We start from the raw sequence: 27,461 nt of genomic DNA on the forward strand, positions 1-27,461 counted from the left end.
AAATACATCCGTGTGGAGGAAACTTGGTGTTTGTATGCATGTGTCTTCATCATTTGTTTTCTTCAGAGTTATAATTTCTGTAGCTATGAATTTCATCATAAATCAGTTTATTGGTAGACACTCGACAACAATAAACAATGTCTTCACTAACATTTTGTGCCAAAGCTGTTTCCAAACCAGTCTTTCCCCAAAAGAGGAGTGATGTGATGGTCTCTTACCTATGTCAATGGAGGCCTTGCCGCGCAGGAGCAGTTTGAGGCACTCCATGTTGTCAGTCAGGCAGCAGTAGTGTAAGGCCGTACTGCCTTTGGCTGTCTGTTTGTCCAGGTTCACACTATGGGGAGAGGAGACGGAGGAGGCAACCAGTGAGAGGTGGAGGAGGAACCAGTAGAAAGGGCTTAATTCATTGTTTTAGTTGTGTGTCAACTGTCTATGGTGACACCATTTACCAGACTGTAGCAGCCACTTCTCTTAAACCTTTGGATGACGTCTACCATAGCGCCCTTCGCTTTATCATAGGTGACAGTTTAAATACTGACCACTGCATCCTGTATCAAAAGGTTGGCTGGTCCTCATTAAAAGTACCGTAGATCACTTCACTATTCCATTTTTGTTTACAAAGCTCTACTATACAAGCTTTCGACTTACCTAACTTTGTTGTTAAAGTATAAAAACCTGAGTTACTAAACCTATTTCACAGGGTTGGTTAACTCAAGACTCCTTGGTTCTCCACCGAAATAGATAAATCCGGCTCCACAATTTTGGAATCATTACATTTGGATTCCCTGGTGCCACTAGGGCAGTTTAACACCCTGATGATAAAGGAGTTGTTTTAAATTCATGAATTGTTTATGGTGGCTGTGATGTTTGTTATTTTTTCTAATGTTATGTACTTATATTGTATCTTGTTATTCTATCAATTGTATATTTTCTAAATGAATAAAAGTGAATAAAATAAGCTAACATTAGCAGTTACTGGTCATGACATGGTTATGTATGGCCAAATGACAAGTCATGTTTCTACAAATAGCTTATTTACATTTTCCTTTATTCCCTTACCTGTTTTGAGTGAGGAAGTCGACGATATGGAGCGAGGTCCTGTCCACTAATCTGACCGCTAGGTGAAGGGCCGTTTCACCTTGTTCCTGTAACCACACACACAAGATCCAAAATGGCCATGTTGAGACCTCAGGGACACAACAGGCACCAGAGCCAAAATGGAGGAGCTGACATCACAGTCTGCTTTTGATAGTCTGCTTTGCTATTGGCAGTAGTAGCAGTAGTAGCCCTGAATATGAGCCAGACTTTTGTAGTGAGTGATGATTAATGTATTATACAAAGCATTTACACTGCCAGGAGAAGTTGTTTTTCACAGCCCACAGAAGAGTATTAACTAAAATACAGCCATTTTAAATTCTACTACAGCTGGACAACTGTTAACAAACAAAACCACCCCTCACTATCCAAGCAAAAATGTGTTGGTTACAGTTGGGATTGAGTCACACTGCTGAGCCGAGACGTACTGTGATGGCCTGGAAAGGACAATGTCCGAAAAGAAAAGATCCGCGCCAGCATGCTAGTGTGACAGGTATTGGTGTGTTAGGTGTGTTAGGAAGGGCATGTCGACTCACGTGTCCGTTGGCCAGGGGGATGGGCTCCATCAGGTCCACTCCCTCAGCATACACCTGGATCAGAGAGAAGATGTCCCGGGACTTGACTGCGTCACAGAGCGTGTGCAGCTTGGACACCCCGTCTGGACACTTCCTTCTGGCAAAACGCTTCTCTGTGTACTTGGCTGTGATGAAGTCCTTACGGGCTTGCCTGTACCAGAGAGAGAAAGACCATTCAAATGGGCACACCAAGTATGAGTTAGAACTCAATACAGCTAAAGAGGGATACATTACATTTCTTATGTGTGTGCTCAATTTGACTTGTGTTGTACAACAGAATGCATTTTTTCCTAAGGCTTATTGAATGAAAATGTTTTCAGTTAGGGATCCAGTCCTGATTGCTCCATTCATAATAAATGGTTATGACTGTCTTAGTGGTGACATGTTTCCAATAGGTCACAGGCCCATCTGCTCCTACAGTCACTTTCACTGGGAGGGTAATTGTAACGGCATCCTGAGAAGTGGGCTGGGGGCTCAAACACCTCTCACCAGCCAGCCGGGAGGGAGGGAGGGAGGGAGGGAGGGAGGGGGAGGGAGGGAGGGAGGGAGGGGGAGGGGGGGGAGGGAGGGGGAGAGGGAGGGGGGAGGGAGGGAGGGAGGGGGGAGGGAGGGAGGGAGGGAGGGAGGGAGGGAGAGGGAGGGAGGGAGGGAGGGAGGGAGGGAGGGAGGGAGGGAGGGAGGGAGGGGAGAGGGAGGGAGGGAGGGAGGGGAGGGAGGGAGGGGGGGGAGGGAGGGAGGGAGGGAGGGAGGGAGGGAGGGAGGGAGGGAGGGAGGGAGGGGGGGGAGGGAGGGGGGAGGGAGGGGGAGGGAGGGAGGGGGGAGAGGGAGGGAGGGAGGGGAGGGAGGGAGGGGAGGGAGGGAGGGAGGGGAGGGAGGGAGGGGGGAGAGGGAGGGAGGGGGGAGGGAGGGAGGGGAGGGAGGGAGGGAGGGGGGAGGGAGGGAGGGAGGGAGAGGGAGGGAGGGAGGGAGGGAGGGGAGAGGGAGGGAGGGAGGGGAGGGAGGGAGGGAGGGAGGGGGAGGGAGGGAGGGAGGGGGAGGGAGGGAGAGGAGGGAGGGAGGGAGGGGAGGGAGGGGGGAGGGAGGGGAGGGAGGGAGGGAGGGAGGAGGGAGGGAGGGGAGGGGGAGGGAGGGGGGGAGGGAGGGGGGGGGAGGGAGGGGGAGGGAGGGGGGGGGAGAGGGAGGGAGGGGGAGAGGGAGGGAGGGAGGGAGGGAGGGAGGGAGGAGGGAGGGAGGGAGGGAGGGAGGGGAGGGAGGGAGGGAGGGAGGGAGGGAGGGGGGAGGGAGGGGGAGAGGGAGGGAGGGAGGGAGGGAGGGAGGGGAGGGAGGGAGGGAGGGAGGGGAGAGGGAGGGAGGGAGGGAGGGAGGGAGAGGGAGGGGGGAGGGAGGGAGGGGAGAGGGAGGGAGGGAGGGAGGGAGGGAGGGAGGAGGAGGGAGGAGGGAGGGAGGGAGGGGGAGAGGGAGGGAGGGGAGGGAGAGAGGGAGGGAGGGAGGGAGGGAGGGAGGGAGGGAGGGGGAGGGGGAGAGGGAGGGAGGGAGGGAGGGAGGGGGAGAGGGAGGGAGGGAGGGGGGAGGGGGAGGAGGGAGGGAGGGAGGGAGGGAGGGAGGGAGGGAGGGAGGGGGGGGAGGGGGAGGGAGGGGGAGAGGGAGGGAGGGAGGGGGGAGAGGGAGGGAGGGGGGAGGGAGGGGGAGGGGAGGGAGGGGAGGGAGAGGGAGGGAGGGAGGGAGGGAGGGAGGGGAGGGAGGGAGGGAGGGGGAGAGGGAGGGAGGGAGGGAGGGAGGGAGGGGGAGGGGAGGGAGGGAGGGAGGGAGGGAGGGAGGGGAGGAGGGAGGGAGGGGAGAGGGAGGGAGGGAGGGAGGGGGGAGAGGGAGGGGGGGGGGGAGGGAGGGAGGGAGGGAGGGAGGGAGGGGGAGAGGGAGGGAGGGAGGGAGGGAGGGAGGGAGGGAGGGGGAGGGAGGGAGGGAGGGAGGGAGGGGGAGGGGGAGGGAGGGAGGGGAGGGAGGGAGGGAGGGGGAGGGAGGGGGGAGGGAGGGAGGGAGGGAGGGGGAGAGGGGGGAGGGGGAGGGAGGGAGGGGGAGGGAGGGAGGGAGGGAGGGGGAGAGGAGGGAGGGAGGGAGGGGGAGGGAGGGAGGGAGGGAGGGAGGGAGGGAGGGAGAGGGAGGGGGGAGGGAGGGAGGGAGGGAGGGAGGGAGGGAGGGAGGGGAGAGGGAGGGAGGGAGGGAGGGAGGGGAGAGGGAGGGAGGGGGGGGGGAGGGAGGGAGGGAGGGAGGGAGGGGGAGAGGGAGGGAGGGAGGGAGGGAGGGGAGGGAGAGGGGGAGGGAGGGAGGGAGGGAGGGAGGGGGGGGAGAGAGAGAGAGAGAGAGAGAGGGAGGGAGGGAGGGAGGGAGGGAGGGAGGGAGGGAGGGAGAGAGGTGATGGGAAGGGGAGACAGAGAGAGCGACAGAGAGGGAGGTGGTGAGAAGGCAAAACAGAGAAAGAGAGAGATGGAGGAAGACAGGGGGATAAAAACTGAAAAAGCCTGATGAGAGAAGGAGAGGATAGAGTGTATACACGCGAGGAAAGAGACAGAGAACATCTATGAGAACTAGAGGGATGGAGTAAAACAGAGAGAGAGAACTTACATGTCACTGGCAGGGTTGGGTTTGACCACATCTTCCGCAGAAAGACACGCCTCCATGATGTCATTAAAGCCTGCATTCCCCACGTTCTTGGCCAGCTGCGGGGTAAAACACACACAGTTTAGCGCTTACTAAAGAACAGAGGTCATAAAAGTACAAATTAACCTCCTAAATGAGGGTTCTACAGTTTTTACTGTACATATTTATTTCAAGCTCCATTTCTTCTGCTCTGCAACTTCAACAAATGCTTAAATCAATGGTGTGTGTGTGTGTGTGTGTGTGTGTGTGTGTGTGTGTGTGTGTGTGTGTGTGTGTGTGTGTGTGTGTGTGTGTGTGTGTGTGTGTGTGAGAGAGAGAGAGAGAGAGAGAGAGAGAGAGAGAGAGAGAGAGGAAAAACAGCATGCGTTTCCACCCATCTCCTTTTGCCAAATAATGTGAAACACTGGCGTCTTACCAAGGGAAATCATCTTAAATTAGCGACAAAAACATTTCAGCCCCAAATGATTCATGGGCAATAAATTGCACCAAATTGATATTAGAAAGCCAAATAAAATGTGAAACATGCAAGGTGGAAGCAGCTTCAAGCCTCTGTTATCCTGTAATGTCTATCTATCCCAATGGAGCGCAGTAGAGGAAGGAGAATTCGGTAGAATCAGGCCAGTGGTGTTGATATCCTTGGTGCTCTCCAACCAGCAGTAAACCAGCTGCACTGTGAAATAACTTTTACATCAGCTAATGTGTGATGGGCGAGCTATTGTTTTCCAATAGGAGGTTTTGCTAAGTAAGCTAAGTGGATGTGTTTTGGTACCACTTTATGAGACACCTGTGTGTAAATGATTTGAACTTTCCAATACGACAACACCTAACTTCTCACTGTCACAGCACTTCAATGCCATAATGTGAAAGTGGACAAATAGCTGATTTGTGGAGAGAGTTCTGGATGGAAAATGGCTGCAGTGCATCAGCCAGATGGATGCACCTAGACATGAGTGGTGGAATAGCATGAGTTACCATCAGACAAGGCAGAGAAAAGCACTACAACACCTAGTGGAAATGATGATGCTATCATGATAGCATTCTTCTCACCAAGAGTTCAGAGGTGCTGAGGACGTCCAGCGTGAGGGACTGGATCCTGGAGTAGTGGACTCCCAACTCCCTGTGGATCCCAGAACACTCTATACACGTCAGGATGCCCAGGTTAGTGGAGAGCCACGTGGGGTCTGGGGGAAAAGAAAGAAAGAAAAAGAGAGAGAGAGAGAGAGAGGGAGAGGGAGAGGGGGAGGGGGAGAGAGAGAGAGAGAGAAAAAACATGTAAGTAGGTCACAGTGTCCTTGGTAGGGACTACCTGCATGTGCTTTGAGGGGAGAGCTATTTCTGATTCAGGTTAGCGACTGGCTGCAGTTGAACCTAAATAACTGGCTCATGCGCATTCCTCGTTCCCTACAATGTCAGTGAAAAGTGACTGCATAGAGTTGTTCAATAAACTTGACCTGAATACTTTGGTAACAGTGTCTGTGAATAACCTGTATAATTAATTATTTAATTAAAGTGACTTCTAGCACATTAAATAACACTTGCTATAACTATTTGTGGCTCCTTATTACAGCCTTTAGAAATGTACAACAGTTATAATTAATTAAACACAGGTGGTGTTGTGCACTAAAATGACTTGAGTGGTGTCTGTATATCCAATGTGCGAGCATGTATTAACGTGTGTTTCTCACTGTCACTCACTGGGCGCTCTGCAGTCACAGCAGACATCGTTGCCGGTCATCCTCTTGACCTCTCCCAGGATGGCCTTGGTCAGCTCCTGGACGATGTTGTTCTCCCCAACGTGCTGGTCTCCCTTAAAAGCATTATTCAACGCTTCCTCCTTACTGTTCTGCAGCACAGAGATCCATCTGAAAACGCACAGCACACAGGTGGAGGGGGGAGTGTGTGTAAAGACGGGATGAGGACAGGGAAACCTGTGTGTGGAAAGATGGATCAGGGATAACAGGACACACACACACTTCACAAAAAGGAAGGAACACAGACTTACATCTGACATTCTGAGTCGTCCTCGGTCTGAAAGTGATACGTTCTGTCATCTGAGAGAGAGAGAGAGAGAGAGAGAAGTGGCTGGGTCAGAGACATAGTGGAATAAGAAATTAATCAAATATAAGAAAATGTAAGAACGGAGAGCAATTCCCTTCAGAGCCCATCCCAGTACCCGGCTGACTGTGTGTACCAAGCCTAAATAAGAAACAGGAAACTCTTTCACAGCTGTCCACTACATACAGTACAGCAAAATACCTAGAACTAACACAGCAACCAATAGGACAATATAGAAGGACACAGAGGTTGGGATTTGAAGTCATGTGGAATCTACTCAAGACAGAGGTAAGTTTACCAAACATCCCATCGTACTGCACTGCACACAGAAAGCATGAACCTTGTGAAAGTCATATTGTGTACTCTTCAATTCTTCTCCAACCTGACTGCTCTCTCCCCACACCCCACCCCTACAGAAGGCCAACACCGCACACAGAAAGGAGAGCAGCATCTCTCTGTTTCCACCACACCAGAGTGAGCCCTTTCATAGTCCTAGTGGTGTGTTTCCCATTGTGTTGTGCTTCCCGTTGACAGCAGGGTGACAGTCTGACGACAGCACTCATCTCGGCCCAGTGTTCAAATCAAATCAAATCAAATTTTATTTGTCACATACACATGGTTAGCAGATGTTAATGCGAGTGTAGCGAAATGCTTGTGCTTCCAGTTCCGACAATGCAGTAATAACCAACAAGTAATCTAACTAACAATTCAAAAACTAATTTCTTATACACAGTGTAAGGGGATAAAGAATATGTACATAAAGATATGAATGAGTGATGGTGCAGAGCAGCATAGGCAAGATACAGTTGATGGTATCGAGTACAGTATATACATATGAGATGAGTATGTAAACAAAGTGGCATAGTGAAAGTGGCTAGTGATACATGTATTACATAAGGATGCAGTAGATGATAGAGTACAGTATATACGTATACATATGAGATGAATAATGTAGGGTATGTAAACATTATATTAGGTAGCATTGTTTAAAGTGGCTAGTCATATATTTTACATCCTTTCCCATCAATTCCCATTATTGAAGTGGCTGGAGTTGAGTCAGTGTGTTGGCAGCAGCCACTCAATGTTAGTGGTTGCTGTTTAACAGTCTGATGGCCTTGGGATAGAAGCTGTTTTTCAGTCTCTCGGTCCCAGCTTTGATGCACCTGTACTGACCTCGCCTTCTGGATGATAGCGGGGTGAACAGGCAGTGGCTCGGGTGGGTGTTGTCCTTGATGATCTTTGTGGCCTTCCTGTAACATCGGGTGGTGTAGGTGTCCTGGAGGGCAGGTAGTTTGCCCCCGGTGATACGTTGTGCAGGCCTCACTACCCTCTGGAGAGCCTTACGGTTGTGGGCGGAGCAGTTGCCGTACCAGGCGGTGATACAGCCCGCCAAGATGCTCTCGATTGTGCATCTGTAGAAGTTTGAGAGTGCTTTTGGTGACAAGCCTAATTTCTACAGCCTCCTGAGGTTGAAGAGGCGCTGCTGCGCCTTCTTCACAATGCTGTCTGTGTGAGTGGACCAATTCAGCTTGTCTGTGATGTGTATGCCGAGGAACTTAAAACTTACTACCCTCTCCACTACTGTTCCATCGATGTGGATAGGGGGGTGTTCCCTCTGCTGTTTCCTGAAGTCCACAATCATCTCCTTAGTTTTGTTGACGTTGAGTGTGAGGTTATTGTCCTGACACCACACTCCGAGGGCCCTCACCTCCTCCCTGTAGGCCGTCTCGTCGTTGTTGGTAATCAAGCCTACCACTGTTGTGTCGTCCGCAAACTTGATGATTGAGTTGGAGGCGTGCGTTGCCGCGCAGTCGTGGGTGAACAGGGAGTACAGGAGAGGGCTCAGAACGCACCCTTGTGGGGCCCCAGTGTTGAGGATCAGCGGGGTGGAGATGTTGTTGCCTACCCTCACCACCTGGGGGCGGCCCGTCAGGAAGTCCAGGACCCAGTTGCACAGGGCGGGGTCGAGACCCAGGGTCTCGAGCTTGATGACGAGCTTGGAGGGTACTATGGTGTTAAATGCTGAGCTGTAGTCGATGAACAGCATTCTCACATAGGTATTCCTCTTGTCCAGATGGGTTAGGGCAGTGTGACAGGATGAAGTCACCACTCAGCTAAACTCAAAGCAAATCCCCAAAAAGCAAATCCCCAAAACCTGACTGAAGAAAGAAGAGGGTGGATGGAGGATGAAGAGGGTGAATGGGGGAAGAATAAATACTAATTTTAGCTCCATCTCCCTTGGTTACACGAGATTACGTGAAAATACGGAACAAAGGAACGTGGATGAAATTCTTAAAAGGCTGCAGATTCGAAGAGGGTGATGTTGAGGCACAAACTATTGATTCTTCCCTGAATAGAACTCATACAGCGATTCAACTATTCACAACTCCTTTCCTGCCCACATTCCACAGAATAGCTGCGATTTCCTTTCATATAGAGCCCTATTGACAACCACTTTGCCTTTTTCTGTGAGTTTCCTCCCTGCACTTGTTTTTCTGCAGTAGATTTCTCTCTACTCAATAACGAGCACTGTCATTCTTCCCAAAAAAGCATCCGGTCTTGTTCTGCCATGTCTATAAGCCAGCATTTCCTTTATCAGATTTACAAATTGAATATATATATATTTTTATTTTATTTGAACCTTTAACTAGGCCAGTCAGTTAAGAACAAATTCTTATTTACAATGACGGCCTACACTGGCCAAACCTGGACGACGCTAGGCCAATTGTGCGCCGCCCTATGGGACTCCAAATCACGGCCGATGAGGCACCGCAGTGCGCAGGCCAGGCCCTCTGAGAATGCAAGTTGAGGTACAGCAGTTTGCAGGCCCTCTGAGAACACAAGGTTCGGTACCGCAATGTGCAGGGCAGGCCCTGTGAGAACACAAGGTGTGGTACCACAGTGTGCAGGGCAGGCCCTGTGAGAACACAAGGTGTGGTACCGCAGTGTGCAGGGCAGGCCCTGTGAGAACACAAGGTGTGGTACCACAGTGTGCAGGGCAGGCCCTGTGAGAACACAAGGTGCGGTACCACAGTGTGCAGGGCAGGCCCTGTGAGAACACAAGGTTCGGTACCGCAATGTGCAGGGTAGGCACTGTGAGAACACAAGGTGCGGTAGGCACTGTGAGAACACAAGTGTGGTACCAGGGTAGGCCCTGTGAGAACACAAGGTGTGGTACCGCAGTGTGCAGGGAAGGCCCTGTGAGAACACAAGGTGTGGTACCACAGTGTGCAGGGCAGGCCCTGTGAAAACCCAGCAGGGTCCATTTGTAGTGGTATTCCTATAACACACAGAGGGAACAGGGGGGTAAAAGGCAGAGTAAACCTACGTGAGATGAGGTCAAAGCTCTTCTTCTCCTCTGGGTTGTGTTTCACCTGGCAGGTGAGTAGGTTGAGTTTTGCCGGCGGTCGGTTTGTCTGAAGGGGAAGGAGGGGGGAGGAGGAGAGAGAGGGTAGGAGGACAGGAAAGAAGAACATCAGAATCAGCAAACAGAAAGCATGAAGTTAACTACACCCTGCCACACCAAAAATACCTGTTAGGACTAGCAATGATACAAAGCTTCACCCAGTGTCAATTTACCCAATTAATCCATTTAGCCTACATGGACTCACATTATAAATCATATACTATGAAAGTAAACATATTATGACCCCTAAAAATTCATCGCAATCACATACAGGTCTACCTGTGAATCAGCACAGCACAGCACTGCAACATCCCCATTCCCCCTCAGTTATTACAACATAAAATAACACTACCTCCCCCTCAGTTATTACAACATAAAATAACACTACCTCCCCCTCAGTTATTACAACATAAAATAACACTACCTCCCCCTCAGTTATTACAACATAACATAACACTACCTCCCCCTCAGTCATTACAACATAAACACAGTTATTACCTCCCCCTCAGTCATTACAACATAACACTACCTCCCCCTCAGTCATTACAACATACAAATACTACCTCCCCCTCAGTCATTACAACATAACACTACCTCCCCCTCAGTCATTACAACATAACACTACCTCCCCCTCAGTTATTACAACATAAAATAACACTACCTCCCCCTCAGTTATTACAACATAAAATAACACTACCTCCCCCTCAGTTATTACAACATAACATAACACTACCTCCCCCTCAGTCATTACAACATAACACTACCTCCCCCTCAGTCATTACAACATAACACTACCTCCCCCTCAGTCATTACAACATAACACTACCTCCCCCCCCCTCAGTCATTACAACATAACACTACCTCCCCCTCAGTCATTACAACATAACACTACCTCCCCCTCAGTCATTACAACATAACATAACACTACCTCCCCCTCAGTCATTACAACATAATACTACCTCCCCCTCAGTTATTACAACATAAAATAACACTACCTCCCCCTCAGTTATTACAACATAACATAACACTACCTCCCCCTCAGTTATTACAACATAACACTACCTCCCCCTCAGTTATTACAACATAAAATAACACTACCTCCCCCTCAGTTATTACAACATAACACTACCTCCCCCTCAGTTATTACAACATAACACTACCTCCCCCTCAGTTATTACAACATAACACTACCTCCCCCTCAGTCATTACAACATAACACTACCTCCCCCTCAGTCATTACAACATAACACTACCTCCCCTCAGTCATTACAACATAACACTACCTCCCCCTCAGTCATTACAACATAACACTACCTCTCCCCCTCAGTTATTACAACATAACACTACCTCCCCCTCAGTCATTACAACATAACACTACCTCCCCCTCAGTCATTACAACATAACACTACCTCCCCCTCAGTCATTACAACATAACATAACACTACCTCCCCCTCAGTTATTACAACATAACATAACACTACCTCCCCCTCAGTCATTACAACATAACACTACCTCCCCCTCAGTCATTACAACATAAAATAACACTACCTCCCCCTCAGTCATTACAACATAACACTACCTCCCCCTCAGTCATTACAACATAACATTACCTCCCCCTCAGTTATTACAACATAACATAACACTACACTACCCCCCTCAGTTATTACAACATAACACTACCTCCCCCTCAGTTATTACAACATAACATAACACTACCTCCCCCTCAGTCATTACAACATAACACTACCTCCCCCTCAGTCATTACAACATAACACTACCTCCCCCTCAGTCATTACAACATAACACTACCTACAACCCCCTCAGTCAATACAACATAACATTACCTCCCCCTCAATTATTACAACATAACATAACACTACCTCCCCCTCAGTTATTACAACATAACACTACCTCCCCCTCAGTTATTACAACATAACATAACACTACCTCCCCCTCAGTTATTACAACATAACATAACATAACACTACCTCCCCCTCAGTCATTACAACATAACACTACCTCCCCCTCAGTCATTACAACATAACACTACCTCCCCCCTCAGTCATTACAACATAACACTACCTCCCCCTCAGTCATTACAACATAACACTACCTCCCCCTCAGTCATTACAACATAACACTACCTCCCCCTCAGTCATTACAACATAACACTACCTCCCCCTCAGTCATTACAACATAACACTACCTCCCCCTCAGTCATTACAACATAACACTACCTCCCCCTCAGTCATTACAACATAACACTACCTCCCCCTCAGTTATTACAACATAAAATAACACTACCTCCCCCTCAGTTATTACAACATAACACTACCTCCCCCTCAGTCATTACAACATAACACTACCTCCCCCTCAGTCATTACAACATAACATTGAGGCTCTCTTATGATGTTTTCATAAGGAATATTTCCCCCTGTGTTAAGGTCTGTTAGCATGGGCCTCTCTGCTGACTGTGGTGCTCTGCAGTGGTGGATGAAACCAGGCCACGGTTTGTGCTCAGGGTGCTTCAAATCCAACCCTGATTCCTTCCCCTCCCTCAACCTGCCGTGTTTGTGTATGTGTGCCTTTTGAAAGAGGGAGAGAGAGATAGAGAGAGACAGAGAGCGAGAGAGCGAGAGGAGAGAGGAAGATGACTTAAGACAGCGATGAAGTGAGAGAGACAGCGAGAGAGAGAGAGTAAATCTAGGGTAATGGAGTGAAGTAGAGCCTGCTTTAGCGAAAGCAGAGTAGAGGAAATCAATAGACCGGTGAGTCCCTGGTGCTTGTAAAGTCACTCAGTGGGCTAGCCTGACACAAGGCCTGTGTCCCAAATGGCACCAGAGCCCTGGTCAATAGTAGGGCACTATCTAGGGAATAGGGTGCGATTTGGGATGCAGGCAGGATATATACACTAAATATACAAAAGTATGTGGACACCTCTTCAAATTAGTGGATTTGGCTATTTCTGCCACACCCGTTGATGACAGGTATGTACAATCGAGCACACAGCCATGAATCTCCACAGACAAACATTGGCAGTAGAATGGCCTTACTGAAAAGCTCAGCGACTTTCAACGTGGCACTGTCATAGGATGCCACCTTTCCAACAAGTTAGTGTGTCAAATTTCTGCCCTGCTAGAGCTGTCCCGGTAACTGTAAGTGCTGTTATTGTGAAGGGGAAACATCTAGGAGCATCAACGGCTCAGCTGCGAAGTGGTAGGCCACAAAAGCTCACAGAACGGGACCGCCGAGTGCTGAAGCGCGGATTGTCTGTCCTCAGATGTCACTACGGAGTTCTAAACTGCCTCTGGAAGCAATGTCAGCACAAAAACTGTTCGTCGGGAGCTTCATGAAATTGGTTTCCATGGCCGAGCAACCGCACACAAGCCTAAGATCACCATGCGCAAAGTGTTGGCTGGAGTGGTGTAAAGCTTGCCGCCTGTGGATGTTTTCTGGAGTGATGAATCACGCTTCACCATCTGGCAGTCCAACAGAGGAATCTGGGATTGGCGGATGCCAGGAGAACGCTACCTGCCCCAATGCATAGTGCCAACGGTAAAGTTTGGTGGAGGAGGAATAATGGTCTGGGGCTGTTTTTTGTGGTTCGGGCTAGGCCCCTTAGTTCCAGTGAAGGGAAATCTTAACGCTACAGCATACAATCCCATTCTACAAGCTCCTTCCTGTTTCAGCTTGACCTAAACCCCATTGGACACCTTTGGGATGAATTGGAACGACTGCGAGCAAGGCCCTATCGCCTAACCTGACTAATGCACTTGTGGCTGAATGGAAACAAGTCCCTGCAGCAATGTTCCAACATCTAGTGGAAAGTGAAGAGTGGAGGCTGTTATAGCAGCAAAGGGGGGACCAACTCCATATTAATGCCCATGATTTTGGAATGAGATGTTGTCCACATACTTTTGGTCATGTAGTGGATAACATTCTTTGAGGTGTTCGAGTGATTCTAATACTAAAGCTACCACCATTTTAGCTAAATGAACCCAAAGTGCTCCATTTTGGGCATGTCTGATGCCTGAGATGTTTGACAACCAGTGAACAGTCTGGTTCGACAGAATGAGTGAGATGGAGTGCTTCATCTCCATTAAGAGAACAGGCTAGTGCCGTTAGCTTACTTTAAATGAATGCTAACTGGCTAGGACTAGGTTGTCTTGCCCTCTGTGTGTGCGTATGTGTCAGTGTGCGTGTCCGTGCTCGTCGGCACATTACTCACCGTCCCATGTGATATGGTAAGGTATCCGTTCTTTACTGAACACTTTCTCTTCTGCCACACTTTCCTTAACCTAGGGAGGTGGGGAGGGGGTGGGGGGCACACGACATATTGTGACACACCGACATAACACCCCAGTGCCAGTGTGACACACTAAACTTGACATGAATCCACATTGTAACTGAACAGACATGGCTAATGAATTATTAACGTCAACCACACCAGTGCTCATTAATATGTACATGCATAAGTAATGGGGTACAGTCTGGGCTGTGTATTCATGTCTCCGGGGAGAAGCTCAACCATAAAAATAACATGGAATATGGATTTCCTTACATGCTGTATCAGCAATAAGATAGGTCCATAAAGATGGCGGCCCCCATAAACTCCACAAATAAACCACAAATTCCTTGTTTTGTTAAGTTTGCCGTATTGTACATTGCTCTCTGTTACTATTTTTGTGTATGGTCATGAGCAGAGTATACATGATCAAAATTTTTGCTTCAAGACGCCGGGCAATTTGAAAAACTGATTTATTGGCACACTAAACCATATTGCACGGCACAGTTTAAAAACTCAGTGGATAGTATTAAAACAATGACGTCATATCTGAATTCTACCATCTTTATACACGTTCGCCACAAATTACCTGAGAGAACTTTGTGTGTGTTTGTTTGTTCGGTCTGACCTTACATTTGGTTCTTTTAAATGTTTTAAGATGCTACACGTTTAACAGAAGAAAATGAGAAACTGACCCGTCACTCTTCTTGTAGAGGTTCCCACAGCGCTCGGTACCATGCTCCTTGTTGCCCTGAGGCTGGTGCAAACTGTAGGTGGCGCCCTGTCTCACCTGGGACTCCTTCAATAATACCAATACCGATACCGACACACACACACACACACACACACACACACACACACACACACACACACACACACACACACACACACACACACACACACACACACACACACACACACACACACACACACACACACACACACACACACACACACACACATATAAGGATCTATGTACAGTGGGCACAAGACACCTCAGCCAGTGAGTTTGGGTGGGGTGCATCTCAATTGTCTACAGTGGCTTCCTCTCCTGGTACCTTTTCTTTGTCAGCTCTAATCTGAAAATTACAGGATAGGAGAATATGACGGCTCGTGATGCTGGCTGCGGCATGTGCTTTCACCCATCCACTGCTTTTAGTGCAGGTGAAGAGAGGAGACAAGGAAGGGGAGCATCTTTAGACTATTGAGATACTGCTACACTATGTACATAAGACAAGCAGAGCCCTGGGGTCATGCACTAGTGACATCACCTCGTCACAGAGCTGAGAGGGGGAGGGGCCAAGGCAAAGACCTTTGGAAGATATTCTAAAATAACGTTTTCAGGGTTCTGAATGTAGTGTTACAGTCGTCAACAATTTAAAAGGAAAACAACTATTTCATAAGTACAGAGAGAACCTTTGCTTTTCACCCCCCCCCCCACCACCAACTCTCTCTATTTAAAATGCTTGACAAAACACCACAACCAGATAGACAAGCACAGAAAGAAGGTACAGAAGATAAACTTACTCTCCTAGACTTGGTTCACAAAGAGGCGGAAGCAGTGAAGTAAAGAACAGAACAGACTGATAAAACAGACAGTAGCCTAATTCTCCACATAATAGCTAGAGCCAGGAAGTACACAAGTACATGTGGTAACTAAAAGTCACTTTGGATAAAAGCATCCGGTAAAAGACAGTATTAAGCACATCGTAAGAGTGCACCTTATACCATTAATGGGTTTCTTTCAAATGAGCTTGCTAAAGTTGACAGGGAGTGAAGGGGGCTTTGGTTATGTACATCATTGTTTTGAACACCTAAATGCATCCCTAGCTGAGATACAGACAGCTATATTAGTGGATGTCTAACTTGGGCTTGTGACAGTGAAAAGACTCGGCCAGAAGAGGGCTTGGGCTTGTGACAGTGAAAAGACTCGGCCAGAGGAGGGCTTGGGCTTGTGACAGTGAAAAGACTCGGCCAGAAGAGGGCTTTGCCTTGTGACAGTGAAAAGACTCGGCCAGAAGAGGGCTTGGGACAGTGAAAAGACTCGGCCAGAAGAGGGCTTGGGACAGTGAAAAGACTCGGCCAGAAGAGGGCTTGGGACAGTGAAAAGACTTGACCAGAAGAGGGCTTGGGACAGTGAAAAGACTCGGCCAGAAGAGGACTTTGGCTTGTGACAGTGAAAAGACTCGGCCAGAAGAGGGCTTTGCCTTGTGACAGTGAAAAGACTCGGCCAGAAGAGGGCCTGGGACAGTGAAAAGACTCGGCCAGAAGAGGGCTTGGGACAGTGAAAAGACTCGGCCAGAAGAGGGCTTGGGACAGTGAAAAGACTCGGCCAGAAGAGGGCTTGGGACAGTGAAAAGACTCGGCCAGAAGAGGGCTTTGGCTTGTGACAGTGAAAAGACTTGGCCAGAAGAGGGCTTGGGATTGGGACAGTGAAAAGACTCGGCCAGGAGAGGGCTTGGGCTTGGGACAGTGAAAAGACTCGGCCAGGAGAGGGCTTGGGCTTGGGACAGTGAAAAGACTAGGCCAGTAGAGTGTTGCTGTGTGTGTATGTCTACTGTATGTGTGTCATTGGTGGGTGTAATCATTAAAGGTTGATAGAGGGGGTTCCTTTGTATCTGTGACAGCGGCATGGGCAGCGGCTTTCTCCGTTTTGAAGTAGTCCAATTCTTCTTCTACTACTTCTGAGTCAGTAAACAAACAGATATGGTGCATACTGCCACCAGGAGTCTGTTGTCTGAACAGGTATAAAGCCAAGGTTGTATTTATAGCCACCTGTAGCTATGGAAGGTTTTCTCAGGAGCAATGTTCCCTCAAAATGGCCACAGTTTATCTACCCGGCGAGCAGGGCAGCTGAATCAGATGCACCTACCGCCAACAGCCCGGGGCGAATAAAAAATCAATAGAAACACAATGCTTTATCATCACTATGTTGGGCGTATTTCTGCGCGGTAGCCTCGGGCTACTGTGCGCTCGCAGCTTTGAGGGAACATAATTGGAGTATAATCGATTGGCTGATCTCTTTTGATGACCTGGATGGAATTATGTGATCCTTCCTTAACCCATACGAAGTCACACACAGTTGACTACTTCAAAATGGTGAAAGTCCTCAGTGGCGTTGCCCATGCTAAACCAGGCTATAGGCCCTAGAGCTGTCTAAGTCTATGGGTGTTACCTCCTTCTGCTCCACCTGCAGTGCTGACTTGAGGACGTCCCGTAGCTGAGTGAGTTGCTTCCTCTCCTCGTCCTGGGCCTGCTTTATCTGGAGAGGTCACAGCAAGGTCATAGACAGCTCATACAAATTTCACAGGTGTCATACAAAGTCACACAGAATACTTTTGAGGAATTCAACAGGAAAGGCAAGTTCTTACATACCCATAAAGATGTCAACAGTAGTCTTGAGGAACTCACCGTGTGTAAGTCTGTGGCTAGCTTCTCTATGGAGGGTTTGAGGTTGTCTACTGCTTTCAGCCCATCCTGAAAGAAACTAAAGAGAGAGACAAATCTACATCAGACGTTTTCACCACGAGGTGAGCATTTGGTCAAATGCAAACTTTCAATGACTTCAGGACTTACTTGCACTGTGCATGGAAATATTTGATGAGATTCTGGAGTAGGTCCACCCCTTTCTTGATCTTGATCTCATTCACTTTAAGAAGATACTGCGAGACAGAATTTCACAATGTCAGCAAACCCTCCACTACATCTCTGGACTCAATCTGGCAACCCAGGCCTGAGCTCCACCACTTTCCTTGCCTACCTCACACATCTGCAGCTGGAAGAACCTCCTCTCCTTCTCCATCTCCTCTGCTATCTCTGCCCCGCTGATCTCAGTGCGGATCATGCCGTGCTGCCGCGCATGCTCCTTCTTCTCCTTCTCGATCTTAGTGCTAAGACAGGACGTTACATCATTCAGGGTCAAAGTGTGGCATTCCCAACCACGGAAACTAACACAAGCGGGCAGTACACCAAACAGGAAATATACAGAGGGAAGGGGGAGCTCGGGAGGACCATTCCATGCAACAGAGCATTCTTTTCTATTTACTAACTAGCTTAGCCTATTACCCAATAAAAAGATGCAGCATGTAGCTCCTCCCATAAAGAAGCTTAGTGAGACTCAAGTGACGCCGGTTTTCCTTCAGGTTTGAGAGCAGATGGCCTCTCACTCATGCATTTTGTTATGGGTGTTAGGCCCTCATCACCGTGGTCCATCACTAAACCAACGTTAATGACTCATCTGTTTTTGGCACCAGTCAACAGGTTGGATCATTTGGAAGCATCAAGACACAGACACAACAAGGCCATTCCAAACTAATCAGAACCAAGAAACAAAATGAAAAACAGATCATATCAAAACAGACAGACAGAGAGGGGGGCATCAAGCTGATGGCAAAGTGGTGCGTAACCACAATGTTAATACAGCCGCAATGTACAAATTACCACGACTAACCTGTACCCACACATTTGACTTCATACCGGTACCCCCTGTATATAGCTTCATAATTGCTATTTTATTGTGTTACTTAAGTTTATTTAGTAAATATTTTAACACTATTTTATTAAAACTGCATTGTTGGTTAAAGGCTTGTAAGTAAGCATTTCACGTTAAAGGTCTACACCTGTTCTATTTGGCACATGTGACAAATACAATTTGATTTGATTAGGGCTGTGATGATACAGGTATCATAACATTTTTCCCATGGCAAAAAAAAATGAATATTAAGCAGATCAAACTCTTTGGTACTTTAAAAACCTGCTGTGTAAAAAAGTCTGTCTATTTCAGTCTGATTAGCCTTCAGGCCCGTCAATCACCCGCTGATGCTAACCAATCAGGGTGCTTGGATGCACTCCAGGACCCCGCTTCCTCACCCTATACAGAACCAATCAGTCGATATAGTCGACAACAATCATCAGAAATCAAACGACATGAATCAGATAGCGGGGCGCCGCCTGACACACTAGTTTCATATCGTAATGTCCAAGTAAGCGGTAATGATCATTTTTATTGTGCTGTAACTGAAAGATCTTCTGATGTCCTTTCTCTTCATCAAAGGTACGTAATGGATTTTTTAAAGTGTTTTTACCCCGGGATAGCCCGCTAAAATTTCTTGAGTGCAATTCGATCTACAGTACATCTACACCACAATATGAAACGTTGATTTGAACCTTCTGACCAACTAGTGGGTCAGGTGGCTCCCCATTTTCTGATTCATGTCGCTTGATTTCTGATGATATCAGTCGATATAATCGACAACTTGGTTCTGGATAGGGTGGCTTCCTACAGATCGAGTAGAGTGTCCTTACATGCCATTGGGAGAAGAAGTGCTGTGTCCATTGACAAACCAGAAGTATATAAACATCTTCAAATGAATGCAGCTGTGTCCGGTGTGTGTGTGTGGTAGTGAACAAGTTGCAGTAATGGGTCTCAAATCACATTCTAACCAGACAGCACTATAGAGGCAAGAACCAAACCAATCAGCATTAGGTATATAGCGGGTGAGGGCATATCCATCCAACCGCTCAGACGAGCTCCAGCTAGATGTTTTTTCACATTCCTAGTTCTCGCTGGGTTTAAACGTTGTACGTAAAATATTGTGTGCTATAGCTTTAAAAATAAATAAATGTGCCTCTGGATGACAACATAATTATGTTTGTTTCCACCATTACGTCCGTTTTCCTAAAGAATATTGCGATATTGGTATAGTCCCTAAATGTTATTTTTTACATTTTATTTCATCTTTATTTAACCAGGTAAACTAGTTGAGAACAAGTTCTTATTTACAACTGCAACTTGGCCAAGATAAAGCAAAGCAGTGCGACACAAACAGCAACACAGAGTTACACATGGAATAAACAAGCGTACAGTCAATAACACAATAGTAAAAAAGAAAGCCCTATATACAGTGTGTGCAAATGGCTTGAGGAGGAAGGCAATAGATAGGCCATAGTAGCGAAGTAATTACAATTTAGCAGATTAACACTGGAGTGATAAATTAGCAGATGATGATGTGCGAGTAGAGATACTGATGTGCAAAAGAGCAGAAAAGTAAATAAAAACAATATGGGGATGAGGTAGGTAGATTGGGTGGGCTATTTACAGATGGACTATGTACAGCTGCAGCGATCGGTTAGCAGCTCAGATAGCTGATGTTTAAAGTTAGTGAGGGAAATATAAGTCTCCAGCTTCAGCGATTTTTGCAATTCGTTCCAGACACTGGCAGCAGAGAACTGGAAGGAAAGGCGGCCAAAGGGTGTGTTGGCTTTGGGGATGACCAGTGAGATATACCTGCTGGAGCGCGTGCTACGGGTGAGTGTTGTTATCGTGACCAGTGAGGTGAGATAAGGTGGAGCTTTACCTAGCATAGACTTATAGATGACCTGGAGCCAGAGGGTCTGTCGACGAATATGTAGCGAGGGCCAGCCGACTAGAGCATACAGGCCGTAGTGGTGGTTGGTATAAGGGCTTTGATAACAAAACAGATGGTACTGTGATAGACTGCATCCAGTTTGCTGAGTAGAGTATTGGAAACTATTTTGTAGATGACATCGCCAAAGTCGAGGATCGGTAGGATAGTCAGTTTTACTAGGGTAAGTATGGCGGCGTGAGTGAAGGAGGCTTAAGGAGGCGAAATAGAAAGCCGATTCTAGATTTGATTTTGGATTGGAGATGTTTGATATGAGTCTGGAAGGAGAGTTTACAGTCTAGCCAGACACCTAGGTATTTGTAGTTGTCCACATATTCTAGGTCAGAACAGTCCAGGGTAGTGATGCTAGTTGGGGGGACGGGTGCGGGCAGTGAACGGTTGAAAAGCATGCATTTGGTTTTGCTAGCGTTTAAGAGCAGTTGGAGGCCACGGAAGGAGTGTTGTATGGCATTGAAGCTCGTTTGGAGGTTAGTTAACAGAGTGCCCAAAGAAGGGCCAGATGTATACAGAATGGTGTCGTCTGTGTAGAAGTGGATCAGGGAATCACCCGCGGCAAGAGCGATATCATTGATATATACAGAGAAAAGAGTCAGCCCGAGAATTGAACCCTGTGGTACCCCCATGGAGACTGCCAGAGGTCCGGACAACAGGCCCTCCGATTTGACACACTGAACTCTGTCTGCGAATTAGTTAGTGAACCAGGCGAGGCAGTCATTTGAGAAAACAAGGCTATTGAGTCTGCCGATAAGAATACGGTGATTGACAGAGTTGAAAGCCTTGGCCAGGTCGATGAAGATGGCTGCACTGTAACGGCGTTCTTCGTGTGTCGAAAGAAAGTCGGACCGAAATGCAGCGTGTTGGTTACTCATGTTCTTTAATGGAACAAATGACGATACACGAAATAACTTATAAATACAAAAAACAACAAAACGGAACGTGAAACCTATTACAGCCTATCTGGTGAACACTACACAGAGACAGGAACAATCACCCACGAAATACAAAGTGAAACCCAGGCTACCTAAATACGGTTCCCAATCAGAGACAACGAGAATCACCTGACTCTGATTGAGAACCGCCTCAGGCAGCCAAACCTATGCAACACACACCCCTAATCAGCCACAATCCCAATAACTAAAAAACCCCACTAAGAAATACAACAAACATAAACCCATGTCACACCTTGGCCTGACCAACTAATGAACTAAAACACAAAATACTAAGACCAAGGCGTGACATGCACAGTACTGTTTTTTATCGATGGCGGTTATATTGTTTGGTACCCTGAGTGTTAATCTAACATCTACTGCTGTTCCAAAATACCTTAATCACGCAGTTACTCCTTCAGCATTGTGACTCGTGATGCCACACCAATTTGATTAATAAAGGCACTTAAAGAAGTCACAGTTCCTGCTGCTGCTCCACAAACATTTATCTGCCTCAGACAAAGTCATCTGGGTTGTATTCAGTCATTTTGTGTGGCTTCCTTTTTTGGTCTAAAACTGTCATACGGAAACACTTCAAGATGAGACTTCTTTCATTAATAAAACCTCTACAAAGCTGACACATTAATAGAGAAACAGCTAAAAACAGCCACATGTAGCGCAGTCGCCACAAGAGCCATGAAACACAGAGATAGTAGATCAACTGGAACTCAAACTGTAGGGACAACAGCAGGGTGCTCGCAAACCAGTTTCACCATATACACGCGTACCCGTATGTATACAGGTTGAAAATGACAGATTTGGGCACTGATAAACGACTAAATTGGAAACCAGTGGCTGTACAGTAACATGCTCTATATGAAGTTACAACTCTGGCTCTACGCATCCCACATGCGCTGCATGGGTTTTGACTGACAGACATCCTGAACACCTCACGCGAGAAGAGAACTTTGAAAGATTATATGTTAAGGATTCTAATAAACACAGCTTTAATGTCATATAAGCAAGCCAAACACCAGTGAATCAAAATGTGAACTTCATATTTTCTTATCATAAAACTCATGTCATATACAATGTCAATGTTTATGATCACTGTGTTTGAGGTACAGTTTCAAGATGACATGGCATCATACCCTGGGTGGTTCTGAACAGAATGAGTCTGTGTTTGTCTATTTGGAAGAAAATTTGCAGCAGAACACACACCTGAATGCACTCAGGGCTCCTTTCTATGCACACCAAAATTATTATCTGTTTCCCTGAATTGCATTGTGAAAGCCTAACACTAATATCGTATTTTATAATTTAGCTAGTCATGTTGGAAATAGAACAGGCTTTCAAATGATGCTTTCTCTAATTCATAAAAGGCTCAGCTAGGAGAGCTAAAAAAACACCTTATAGTTGACTCTTCTTTGAATCATAAAAGTGTATTGAAATTACTTAGGAACTGTGCACACTGGAGAGTTGTGTGGCAACTTGGAGACATCAGGAAGTCCCTCGCACTCAAACCCTTGTAATTGTTTGTCTTATGTTGCACCTACCCCACATTTTCCAGGAGTAGTCTTATCATGTTACTGAACATATCCAGAGTATTTTCTGATTTTGTTATCAACAATGTAATTAGCGGTTGTGTCCTCACCTTTGGACTAATAATTTTCCCATAATCTTGAAACTGTTCCCTTTCAATTGCTACCATGGTTATGCATATGTTCTTTATTTGTCTTCTGTACGAGACAGTTAAATTTACCCCATCCTTATAGCACAATTCCCATGAGGGTAAAGGGTTAAGGCAGTTGGGGCCAGAGTAGAGTTCGAGGCAAAGAGTCTCATCACTTGTGTCTGTGAAATATGAAAGGCGTTATAAATCACAGACGAAGAGATTAGAGAGATTATGGAGATGTGAGAACCAATCGGATTGTGATCGGCAAACCTCAAAGAACATCAGAGCAGATGGGACAACGATGTTCTCGATCAAGCATAGTACTGCCCTCCATTGATAGAAGACTAGCAGAGAGGGGAGGGGGCATCAATGGAGGAATATAAAACGGGGTCAAAGACATGGCATCCGGTTGAACTTTGAACTTGGTACAAAGTCAGTACTGTCTCGTCATCAGACTGGTGTTGGAGAAGAACATGTATTACCCTTTCAGTATAGAATGTCCTTTGCAGCTTGGAAAATATATCAGAGTGCTATAAAATGTCATATACCGCTGGCATGCAAAATCACAATGACGTCAGTGTGGATAGAGGGGTGTACAGAAGGGATGATTTGTTATTGAGGGTGTATTCATTAATTGACGACCACAAGGTGAGGTTGGTTGGGAAATGGTGATTATTACAAGCACAGACAAGGAACAACACAAATATCACATTGCATCTCATTCAACATATTGCCTATGCATTTGATGATTAAATTGGACTACACCGATGACAATTACTGTATACGGTCAAATGCAAACTATTATGATAGCTCCAATATCTAAAAGGTTATCAAAATGCTTGAACAGATTGCTACAGTATGGTCATAGTACAAACTAATGGACCAAAAGACTATGGAATGACCATCCGATTGTCTTTCTACTCTACGCTAATAATGTGAATGGGCCAGAACCTAATTTGCTGCTAGTAAAATATTAAAATCCTTACACTTTCGTTTCGTAGTCTTTCCAGGCCTTATCAAAAGGCTTTTTCAGGTCCTGTGAAGAAAAAAGCAGAAAAAAACAGGTGTCAACATTTACACTTAAATTCAGAAACAGAATGTAGACTAATGATGATCAGATGAAGCTGATGCTAAACTATAGGACTGTTTTGCTAGCACAGACTGGAATATGTTCCGGGATTCTTCCGATGGCATTGAGGAGTACACCACATCAGTCACTGGCTGCATCAATAAGTGCATCGAGGACATCGTCCCCACACTGACTGTATGTACATACCCCAACCAGAAGCCATGGATTACAGGCAACATCCACACTGAGCTAAAGGGTAGAGCTGCCGCTTTCAAGGAGCGGGACTCTAACCCGGAAGATTATAAGAAATCCGACTATGCCCCCCGAAGAAACATCAAACAGGCAAAGTGTCAATACAGGAATAGGGTTGCAAAGAGTCGGATACTTTCCAGTAAATTTCCGGAAACTTTCCCTGGGAAGTTAAGCCCTGGAATTTTGGGAATTTTGCTTAAATTCATCAATAAAGTTAGCTTATAAACAGTGTGTTACGTCCGTCATCGGAATGAGACCAAAGCGCAGCGTGGAAAGTGTACATCTTACTTTATTTTAGATGAACACCCAAAACCAACAAAAGATCACCAAACGTACAGTTCTGCAGGGCTATACAGCAACTGTGCAAAAAAAACAGGATCCCACAAACTCAGGTGGAAAACAGGTTGCCTAAGTATGATTCCCAATCAGAGACAACGATAGACTGCCTCTGATTGGGAACCATACCCAGCCAACAAAGAAATAGAAAACTAGAATGCCCACCCAAATCACACCCTGACCTAACCAAATAGAGAAATAAACAGGCTCTCTAAGGTTAGGGTGTGACACAGTGAACCTTTTTTTGTGGGACACACATAAGGCAATTCTAGGTCTTGTGGCATATTTTGGTTAAACTATCCACAATTCAATGGAATTGCAACCCTCTGCATGCACAGTGCACTCTTCCATCGCATGTGCAGCTGATTCTCAATATCTTACACACTAATGAGATGCTATTGAGCCCACACTGCTACACTGTCTGAGCCAAGGACTACATGCTTTCTGGTAAGTTTTGATTACAATACTGGGTGGGGTGAATATATTTTATATGACATACATGATTTTTGGTTAACTAGTAAATAATAGCCTACAGCAAAGTGTGTTTAAATAATTTCTAACTTGTTAACAATTTCTGCGAGTTAGTTTTTGCTACCATGTGTGTTTTAGCTTGCTGAAGCCTGCTTACATGAGTGTTAATGCATACATTTCCATACATGTTTAATTTTAAAACATTTATCTTGCAAAAGGAGGAATTGTATTTGGGGGTTTTTTACTCATTTTTTTCTAATCCTTACAGGAAAATGCCACGGGCACTATCTGATGTGTGGAGACATTTCACTGCAGCTAATGTAGAAGGAAATCATATGTGAAGAACGTAACAAAGACGCAGAATCATCTGGTCAAGTGTATAAAGTTCCCTCAGCGTTCACAACAAGCAACCTCTGACAAAAGTCCCTTTATTTCTATTTGAGGTAAAAATGATGAATCAGATAACTTATCAATAGCAACAGCTCATGGTCCTCCTGGAATCAGAAGTTTTTTTTGACTCAATGGAGGTACGAGTCAGAGAAAAGCTGATGAATGTCTTGCTCGAGCGGTGTATGCAACTGGTATACCTCTGATGCTCACAGGCAATGTGTATTGGAAGAGATTTCTGAATGTTCTTCGCCCAGCATACACCCATCCAACCAGACATGATTTATCTACTAATTTGCTAGAAGCAGAGTTCAACAGAGTTCAAGTGAAGGTCAAGCAAATCATAGAGAAAACAGACTGTATTGCAATCATCTCTGATGGGTGGTCGAATGTTCGTGGGCAAGGAAAAATGTACTACATAAGTTCCACCCCTCAACCAATATTCTACAAGAGCACAGACACAAGGGACAACAGACATACCAGTCTCTACATCGCAGAAGGTAGTCATCAATGACCTTAGACCACAGAAGGTATTTGCACTGGTGAGAGACAATTGTGCAAACAAGAAGGCTGCTTGGTCTAAAGTGGAGGAGTCCTACCCTCATATCACACCCATTGGCTGTGCTGTTCATGCATTGAATCTGCTCCTCAACGACATCATGGCACTGAAAACAATGGATACACTCTACAAGAGAGCCAAGGAAATGGTTAGTTATGTGTAGGGTCATCAAGTTATAGCAGCAATCTACCTCACCATGTCACGCCCTGACCCTAGAGAGCCTTTTATTGTCTCTATTTGGTTTGGTCAGGGTGTGATTTGGGGTGGGCATTCTGCTTTTTTTCTATGATTTTGTGTTTCTATGTTTTGGCCGGGTATGGTTCTCAATCAGGGACAGCTGTCTATCATTGTCTCTGATTGGTAACCATACTTAGGTAGCCCTTTTCCCTCCTTTCTGTGTGGGAAGTTGTCTTTGTTTGTTGGCACTATAAAAGTCATATAAAAAAGTAATATGTACGGCCACCACGCTACACCTTGGTCCTCTTCATTCAACGGGCGTGACACACCAAGCAAAGTGAGAAGAATAAGAGCACCACATTGAAGCTGCCCAGCAGCACTCGTTGGGGTGGTGTTGTCACGTTTGACAGTCTTCTAGAGGGGAAGAAGTCTCTCCAAGAAATGGCCACATCACAGTCTGCCGATATAGACAGCCTCATCAAGAGGATCCTCCTAGATGATGTATTTTGAGAGAGCGAGTGGTAAGCAGCCTGAAACTCCTAAACCTACAGCAGTAGCCATTGCATGGATTGAGGGAGACAATGCCATCCTGTCTGATGTTTAGACTCTGCTTGCAGATGTAAGAGAAGAAATTCGTACTGCCCTGCCCACGTCACTGTTGCTCCAAGCAGAGGAAACTGCAGTTCTGAAATACATCAAAAAGCGTGAAGACTTCTGCCTGAAGCAAATACACACCGCAGTGCACATGTTGGACCCCAAGAATCTTGGCAAGAGCATCCTGCCTGGTGCAGAGATCAAGGCCTATGGTGTCATAACTACTGTGTCTCGCCACCTTGGCCTGGATGAGGGCAGGGTTCTTGGCAGTCTGGCGATGTACACTTTCAAGCAAGGGCTTTGGGATGGAGATGCAATATGGCATCCGCGCCAACATATCTCATCAGCCACCTGGTGGAAGGGACTTTGTGGTTCTGAGGCTCTTTCCCGTTGCCTCCATCATCCTCCAAATCTCACCAACATCAGCCGCCTCAGAATGCAACTGGTCCTTGTTTGGGAACACACACCAAAGCACACAACAGGCTGACCAATACAAGGATGTCACGTCCTGACCCCAGA

The 27,461-nt window shown here is 46.6% G+C and overlaps 1 protein-coding gene across 4 annotated transcripts in view; it reads right to left on the reverse strand.

Moving 5' to 3' along the window:
* LOC135508401 (arf-GAP with SH3 domain, ANK repeat and PH domain-containing protein 2-like) overlaps positions 1-27,461 on the reverse strand; it is a 106,410-nt gene that overhangs the window by 15,096 nt on the left and 63,853 nt on the right. For all 4 annotated transcript variants that reach the window (XM_064928558.1, XM_064928556.1, XM_064928557.1 and 1 more), the window contains exons 5-19: positions 24,084-24,133; positions 17,832-17,961; positions 17,648-17,733; positions 17,483-17,558; positions 17,247-17,333; positions 14,767-14,870; positions 14,015-14,084; positions 9,709-9,796; positions 6,328-6,376; positions 6,021-6,187; positions 5,373-5,506; positions 4,290-4,384; positions 1,632-1,821; positions 1,060-1,145; positions 219-334 (exon numbers count right to left, since the gene is read on the reverse strand). In XM_064928558.1, coding sequence (XP_064784630.1) covers positions 219-334; positions 1,060-1,145; positions 1,632-1,821; positions 4,290-4,384; positions 5,373-5,506; positions 6,021-6,187; positions 6,328-6,376; positions 9,709-9,796; positions 14,015-14,084; positions 14,767-14,870; positions 17,247-17,333; positions 17,483-17,558; positions 17,648-17,733; positions 17,832-17,961; positions 24,084-24,133 — 1,528 coding nt within the window. The remainder of the gene's footprint in view (positions 1-218; positions 335-1,059; positions 1,146-1,631; positions 1,822-4,289; positions 4,385-5,372; positions 5,507-6,020; positions 6,188-6,327; positions 6,377-9,708; positions 9,797-14,014; positions 14,085-14,766; positions 14,871-17,246; positions 17,334-17,482; positions 17,559-17,647; positions 17,734-17,831; positions 17,962-24,083; positions 24,134-27,461) is intronic.

This window comes from Oncorhynchus masou, chromosome 21, assembly GCF_036934945.1.
Source record: "Oncorhynchus masou masou isolate Uvic2021 chromosome 21, UVic_Omas_1.1, whole genome shotgun sequence".
Classification (NCBI taxonomy): Eukaryota; Metazoa; Chordata; class Actinopteri; order Salmoniformes; family Salmonidae; genus Oncorhynchus; species Oncorhynchus masou.